This window comes from Glycine soja, chromosome 3, assembly GCF_004193775.1.
Source record: "Glycine soja cultivar W05 chromosome 3, ASM419377v2, whole genome shotgun sequence".
Taxonomy (NCBI): domain Eukaryota; kingdom Viridiplantae; phylum Streptophyta; class Magnoliopsida; order Fabales; family Fabaceae; genus Glycine; species Glycine soja.
Genome location: NC_041004.1, coordinates 44,727,931 through 44,735,634, shown reverse-complemented (window position 1 = coordinate 44,735,634; position 7,704 = coordinate 44,727,931). Strand labels below are relative to the sequence as shown.

Below are 7,704 nucleotides of genomic sequence, written 5' to 3'. Positions count from 1 at the left end.
TCTTAATCATTTTTTGTTATATAGTTATGTTGTATTATATAGTTATATAGGTACATGCCAAAATCATCTTTTTTCTTATGTAGTTATATAGTTATGTTGTATTATATTTTTTTTATATGACGACGCATTCATTAAATCATCCCACCTGTATGTATTTTACCTGTGACATCCTCATTATTTTCAATTAAAAAATGGAAAAATCTAGTCTTGGAAACGTTGGGCACAAAGTTCATTGCCACAAGACACACGCATCACTCTATTATTTTATACATAAAAAATAAATATAAAGCGGGTAAGAGATTCTCTTTCTCTGTCCCACACCCACCCCAGTTGCGTGTGCAAAGAACATTGCTCTATTAAAAATCTGCTCCCAGAGTCCCACCTCTCAATTCATTTTCATTCCACGAAATATGGCTTCAACTCATCTGCTTCCCCTAGCAACCTTCTTCTTACTTCTCTCCGCTTCTTATCTCCAGGTAGGAGTATTCTTCTTTCGTCTCTTTAATCAATACTAATCGTGATTAGTACTGAACTCACTTTCTTCTTGACAGATTGCTGGGGCGGAAGCACAACCGTTGACTAGTCTCAAGCTTAACTCTCATATTCTTCAGGTGATTCATTTCGTTTCCCATGTGTTTACGTCACTCACTAGGGTCAATTTTATTTATTCACATGAAATTGGGGCAAAATCATAAATGATCTTATTCTTTGTAGTGCTAGTGGCTATGCTTACATTTTTTTTTTCATTTTTTTTTGGTTGGGGGTTGGGGTGAGTAATTTTGTTTCAAAGACCACATGTATCCTGTGCGAGAGGCAATCCTGCTCGAACTCGAGTGTTTAACGTAATTGCATGCCTAGGACTTAAACTAGAACAACCCGTGTTAGTTAGTTGATTCATGTGTTCGATGGTTTGGTAGATGAATATTTGAACATATGATCCATCTCATGTGATTGATGAACCTTTTTAACATTATGATATTATGATGCAGGAGTCTACTGCTAAAGAGATTAATGAAAATCCCGAGGCAGGATGGGAGGCTGCTATAAATCCTCGTTTCTCCAATTATACAGTTAGACTTCATTTTTTCTTTTACGCCTTTAAAGTGTGGATTTCACAGTTTCACTTGCACATCTAGTTACACAATGTTGCTTTGATCACAGGTTGAACAATTTAAGCGCCTTCTTGGAGTCAAACCAATGCCTAAGAAGGAACTTAGAAGTACACCTGCTATATCTCACCCAAAGACGTTGAAATTGCCAAAGAATTTTGATGCGAGGACAGCTTGGTCGCAGTGTAGCACTATTGGAAGAATTCTAGGTCACCACTTGCTCTTTCTCCTTTATTTATTTATGTTCTAATTAATAATTGCGTTTGGAAGGAGGCACTGACTCTTGTTTTTATTGTTGACGATGACATGGATTGCCAAACCAATTTCCTCATTAAAGATCAGGTGATCCTCATATTTTCTCACACTGACATCTTTAAATACATTCAATGTTAAAAGAGTTTCTAGCTGATCCTTCATCCTTGTGCTGATGATTCAGGGTCACTGTGGTTCTTGTTGGGCATTTGGTGCTGTTGAATCATTGTCAGATCGCTTTTGCATTCATTTTGATGTTGTAAGTGAAATTTCTTATTGAATCAATTTTGAACTACATCTTGCTGTATTGTGTGTGATTTTGAATATTCACGATGATGATAATTTTTTAGTCTTTTTCTCTCCCTTTCTCTCTGGACACACACCTACTTGAGACTTGAGAGACTGGATTACTTGAAGGAAGAATTTTATATCTTATCTGTTTAATTGCAGAATATCTCTCTCTCTGTTAATGACCTTCTTGCATGCTGTGGCTTTCTGTGTGGATCTGGCTGTGATGGAGGATATCCCTTATATGCATGGCGATACTTAGCCCACCATGGTGTTGTCACTGAAGAGGTAATACATTTCCATTTTGCCTTGGTAATCATAAAATGGTTATTTGTCAGAGACAGAAATCTTAGGCTTCTTTTCACCTAGATCTCCCCTTCACTTGATGCTAATTTTTGCTGAAGACTTATATTTCACAACTTACCCAACTCTCTTACACTCAGCATTTTTATTATGTGGCAGTGTGACCCATATTTTGATCAAATTGGCTGTTCTCATCCTGGTTGTGAGCCAGCTTATCGGACTCCCAAGTGTGTTAAAAAGTGTGTAAGTGGAAACCAAGTTTGGAAGAAGTCAAAGCACTATAGTGTTAGTGCATACAGAGTCAACTCTGATCCCCATGATATCATGGCGGAAGTTTACAAGAATGGGCCAGTTGAAGTTGCATTTACCGTTTATGAGGTAAATGAAAACTCTTACCCACTCTATTGTGATTAATTTTTCTGCAACTTCCATGGTCAATTTCTGAAAACCCAAAACCATCCTATTTAAAATTTATAATTATACATTAATATTTGTGAGACAATTTGATAAGGTTGGTGAGATTGGGTGTCATGTGATCTGACATGCAAAACATATTATAAAATAGAAACTTATGGATATGTGTTTAGAGGAATGGGAAATCTTTACCTGGTTTTCATGGTATAGGAGAAGAATTAGTGGGGAAGTTGAAGTGAATATTCAATTTGGGAGGCTCAAATCATGGAGTGACGTTGACCATTTGAGGCATTTCATTCTGTTTGTGACTAACTGACTATAAATGCCTTTAGAATAAATATCTATGCTGCATACTATAGTATACATTCTTTTGGCAGATTATATTGGATTCCAAAACTAATTATGAAGTATTACTGTATTAGTCTTTCAAAGTTTGACATGAAGGAGGATGGAAATTCCATATAAGTAGTATTAGTAATAGTAAGAATTGAAAAATAAAGAGTAGTTAGGTAAAGTTGTATCGGGGTGACGTTGAAGTTAGTGTAACTGTCCTTCAACTCTAGGCTATTTCTTCCAAAATCTGTCTTATTCTCATAGAATTATGGTTAAAGTTGAAGTTCATTATCTTTGTCATATTGACAGGACTTGCCTTATTGTATGTGATTGCGATGTTGGGATAGTTTTTGCAAGAATTAGTGTGTGCAGTTATTGAAGTTGTAATACAATGAATTATGAACATGAAAATTCATTTCAGGGTAGTAATGTGAGTAGTTACAGCACAACAATGATAGAGTCCATGCTTTGGATTTACATAATTCACTGGCCTGAAATCTTTTAAATCCCAACAGCTAAATCTGGCAAAGGTAGGAATTTCTACTAGCTTGAATTAAGAGAGGAGATTAATGCTAAACAAATTCAGTATTTGAATTTTTAACTAAATGAAAAGTTGAATCAATAATAAAATCAAAACTAAATGAGACAAAGTAGTGAGTGAAGAGAATCTATTACATTTAATCACTATGTTAACCCAGAAAAACAGTCAACAAAACAATATATTGCTATTTGCTAATTGGTTGATGTTTAAATAAATATATTATATAAGGAAACTGTTTTTAAAGCTACAAATTTCTCACAAACGGATAAAAAATAAAAAATCTAGATGTTCAAAATGGCTTAAATAAGATTTTGGATTATTCTATATTGTCCTGGTTAAATACAGAAATTTTGCTCAGCCTCAAATGATATTGTACAAAACAAAACAGCTCTTATGATATATTTATGCTAAATACTTTTTAATTAATGTATGCCAAACAATTAAATATAGTTAATCTGCCCCACTGACCTTTTGGTATTGGAAACTTTGTTTTTCTGGTGCAATTTGGTATTGGCATCTAATGAGTGTGCAAATGGAATATGATACGATTGAGGATTGTTTTTGGGGAAAAACTTTAAACAATATATGTGAAGTGAGAATGGTCAGGGATGAGATAAATGAACTGGGGTGATAATTAGTTGGTGATAAAGCTGTTGGGTTGAGAAAATTATAGTAATTTTTAGAAAAAGAATTCTTTTACAACATTGGGGGTTTCAATTTTTATTAAGAACTCTTCTAATTAAGTTTTCCCCTAATTGTCATATTGGCATAAAGGCTTTCTTTTAGTTAGCCCAAGATCCATTACAATAACTTCCCCCCAAAGTCACCAGCAGCAAATCTTTTCTTTTGCAAGGTTTTTGGTTGCCTTTCTTGAGCATCAAGACATGTACTAGACAGGCCGGACATTTATTTTTGAATTCTCCAACTTCATTATGTACTTGCATTGGGATTCACTGATTGACTAGACTACTACAAAGTAATCTAAATGAAATTTGAAACTCAATCGAAAGAGAAATCTAGATTCATTCTATACTTGTAGGCTAGAAAGCTAAGAAGAATTAGGAAAGCAAAAACTGTGATTATGAGTTGATATTAAGGGTCCGTTCAGTAGAGTGAAAAGAAATGAAAAGAAAGTGAATTGAGATGAAAGTTTTGAATTAAATTAGAGTGTAAAAGTGTGGCTCCCACATCATTTCACTGTTCGCTTATCTCGTTTTCCACCCTCTTTCTCTGCAAACGAACAGGGCCTAAGTGATGCTGTAAGCACGTGTTCTTCCATCTTTGCCTAATTTCTTTGATAAATGTCAGAGACGATTGCTCAGTTTCCACTTGAATGAATAATTCTAGTTACTCTTGCTTCTTGGGTTTTTGATACTTAACTTCAAGTCTCTGGTTGTCTTAACATTGTTTCTTTTATGCTATTTGATCATATGCCATAGATCTTTGCATATTCCCGTGTTATGCTCAATTTTTTTCTTCTGTCTTTTAATTAGGTTGGGTACTTGTCTTGTAATGGTTCTTCTAAAGTATTTATCATTTCTTTCAATTTACCTATCATTTCAGTTTGCTACTTGCAAATGCATGTACCGTGGGCCCTAGTTTTCTTTGATATAAGGCTAATGCTGGTGCTGGTGGGGTTTGTTGCTTTTGATGAATCCCTTTGCTTCCATCAGCACCTGTTTGAAGGAGTACAAAATAGCTAGTCCTTGGTGTGTCGTTGCCTTGTCTTCTGTGTTTATTATGTACACTACTTAATGTTTCTTTTGGCTGCTTTTAACTCGTGTACATGTCGGAAGCTACTGGCCTTCACGGAGGGTTTAATGACTTTGGTGCTGTTTTAGGGTTAATGTTTACAACTTACAAGTAAAGAAAAATTATCAGATGTCTAATGAGAAAAAATAGAATAAAATGCAGACGGTTAACTTATATGGATCAGATGGAAAAGGTTTAGGACCAAATATACTAAGTTCAGATAGAAAAGGAGATTTATCAGACAGACATTTTTAATACACCAAAAGTAGTAATTGGCTTTTGAAGGATATATATGATTCTCATTTAGGGATCATTAGTGCAACCGTGCAAGGGTTGGAATGGTTTTAAAATTAGGATTTTTTCTTCTTCTTAGCATTCAGTCTACTAAATCTGGGTTTCCCATGGGTGCTCATTCTATCAGAACAAAATGGGGACAACTGTCATCTTTTATGCTTGAAAGAGTTTTAAGAGGCAGTGGATTGACCTTAGGATAGAAAACAATAATTTTAATTAGAAACTAGTGTTTTCAATCAGAACTGTTGGAGACAATTTTAATACATAAAAAAATAAAGCAGACCTTACAATACAAGCTGGCCCTATTATGTGTTACATGGGTCACCACCTAGCAATTAAGCTACTTTAGCAGACTTTTTGTGTCATTGGATTCACTTTATAAAAGGCATGAACCTATTAGAATCAGTTATTTATTTATTTTGGTTGCATGGTCTCTTACATGCTGTAAAAAAGTTGTGTAATTACAACTTCGTAGATCATTTTCTTGTCCTCATCATACTGGCAGGACATGCTTATTGTATGTGATTGGAATCAACAAAAGCATTAAGAAGGGTCCCTCTTTGCTTCCTTCCTGTTTAAGCGTTTATAAGGGTCCCTCTTTGCTGGTGACTTTTCAATTAACAAAAGCATCTGGAACTATTTCCTGCATCATTTTGCATGTAATATCTTGACCTCAAATATAAAAGATCACGTTTTTATGGAACCTTTGTTTTCTTGTGTGTGGAATAGTGTGTACTATGTTTTAAGACAAAATTACCTTTTACTAATTTGACCTCTTCACAGGATTTTGCTTACTACAAATCAGGAGTTTACAAACACATCACTGGTTATGAACTAGGTGGTCATGCAGTAAAGCTAATTGGGTGGGGAACAACTGATGATGGGGAGGACTATTGGGTATGTTGGCATATTCCTGATTGACATTTCAGTCCCCTGGGACATACTATCTGAAATTCAAAATTTTATTGGGTAATTTTCATTGTTTCAGCTTCTCGCAAATCAGTGGAACAGAGAATGGGGAGATGTATGTTTCTTGAATTATTCTTCAACTTGAATGCCTGTTACTTAAGACATGCCGTAGCTAATTGATTAATTTAATCTTAATCACAGGATGGTTACTTCAAGATCCGAAGAGGGACAAACGAATGTGGGATTGAAGAGGATGTAACAGCTGGTTTGCCTTCCACCAAAAACCTCGTCAGAGAGGTGACTGATATGGATGCTGACGCTGCTGTTTCATTCTGAATGTAAATATATTGCCTTTCCAATTATATTCTGTATGGGTATTGTAATTGAAAAATCAGCACTAGATGTTGCCTGTAGTCTGAACCTCTGTTTTAAGGGGAACAATCTAAATTATGATTACGATGTTCAAAGATGTTAAGCTTTTGTTGTTTATCTGTTATACGAAATAATGGATTAATTGCTATAGTTACTATTCAGTAGTTGGAGTTAGTCATGCCGTCATTGGTAATTTTAATGCTGATGATGCTTTGGTTGAATTGATTTTCAAATCCCTGGTATTTGAAAATATATGATATATGGATTGAGAAAATATTTTCTTTTTAAAAGTTTATATAGAAAAAAATCAAATAAAAAATAATAAACAAGTTTTTTCTTAGAAAAATTCAAATGGAGTTGCTCAAGTTCTTATGTATTCGGGTGAATTAGACTGAGTTGTTATATTTTTTTTAACCATGATATTGGTACGAGTTATTCCAGTTAGAAGTAATGATTAATTTTTGTTGGAGATCATGAGTGCACATAAGGTGAGTATTTTTCACTTAATATAATTTTGGGTAAAGTCATTTTTGTTTCTGAATTTGTAATTTCTTGATAAACGCGTATATGAAAGATGAAAATATAAAATTTAGTCTTCGAAAGTATAAAAAGTGCGACAAATATGTCTGACTGTTGACTTTTGTTCATTACCAGTGAAATAATTGTTAACGTGATCATCTCTTGTTACCAACATATAGACATAATTATTATGAGCTCTTTCCACAAACCCTTGCTTCCATGGTTGTCTCCTGTTGTTCTCCCTTCCCAAGGATCACTACCAACCCAACCACCGGTCACCATTGGCGTCACCAGTCACACCACCAGTAACCATTGCCCTGCCATTGAGAGTCGCCACCACCATCTTCCTCCAACTCTCAAACCTCACCTCTCTCTAAGTCTCTCTCTCACTTGACCCTTAAACCCACTTGTGTGTTGTAGGTGAAGAGAAGAGAAGGAAAGGATGAAAACAAAGAGGAGGAGACATATTTGTCATATAATATTTTATTGATTTTTCCTCTTCTCATTTTTTAGGAATAGAAATAGGATAAATAGTTATTTTTGTCTCTAAATGTGTAATTTGCTGACAAATGCATCCATGAAAGGTGAAAATACAAAAATTTAGTCTACCAAAGTGTA

The 7,704-nt window shown here is 34.6% G+C and overlaps 1 protein-coding gene across 1 annotated transcript; it reads left to right on the top strand.

The window, feature by feature from the left end:
- Positions 1-315: 315 nt before the first annotated feature.
- LOC114407496 (cathepsin B-like protease 2) lies at positions 316-6,738 on the top strand. Its single transcript, XM_028370611.1, has 11 exons — positions 316-476; positions 552-611; positions 990-1,070; positions 1,162-1,318; positions 1,447-1,451; positions 1,546-1,620; positions 1,812-1,937; positions 2,112-2,330; positions 6,070-6,183; positions 6,275-6,310; positions 6,397-6,738. Exons 1-11 carry the CDS (start codon positions 411-413, stop codon positions 6,529-6,531), a joined length of 1,074 nt encoding a protein of 357 aa, XP_028226412.1. The 5' UTR covers positions 316-410; the 3' UTR covers positions 6,532-6,738.
- The last annotated feature ends 966 nt before the right edge of the window (positions 6,739-7,704 follow it).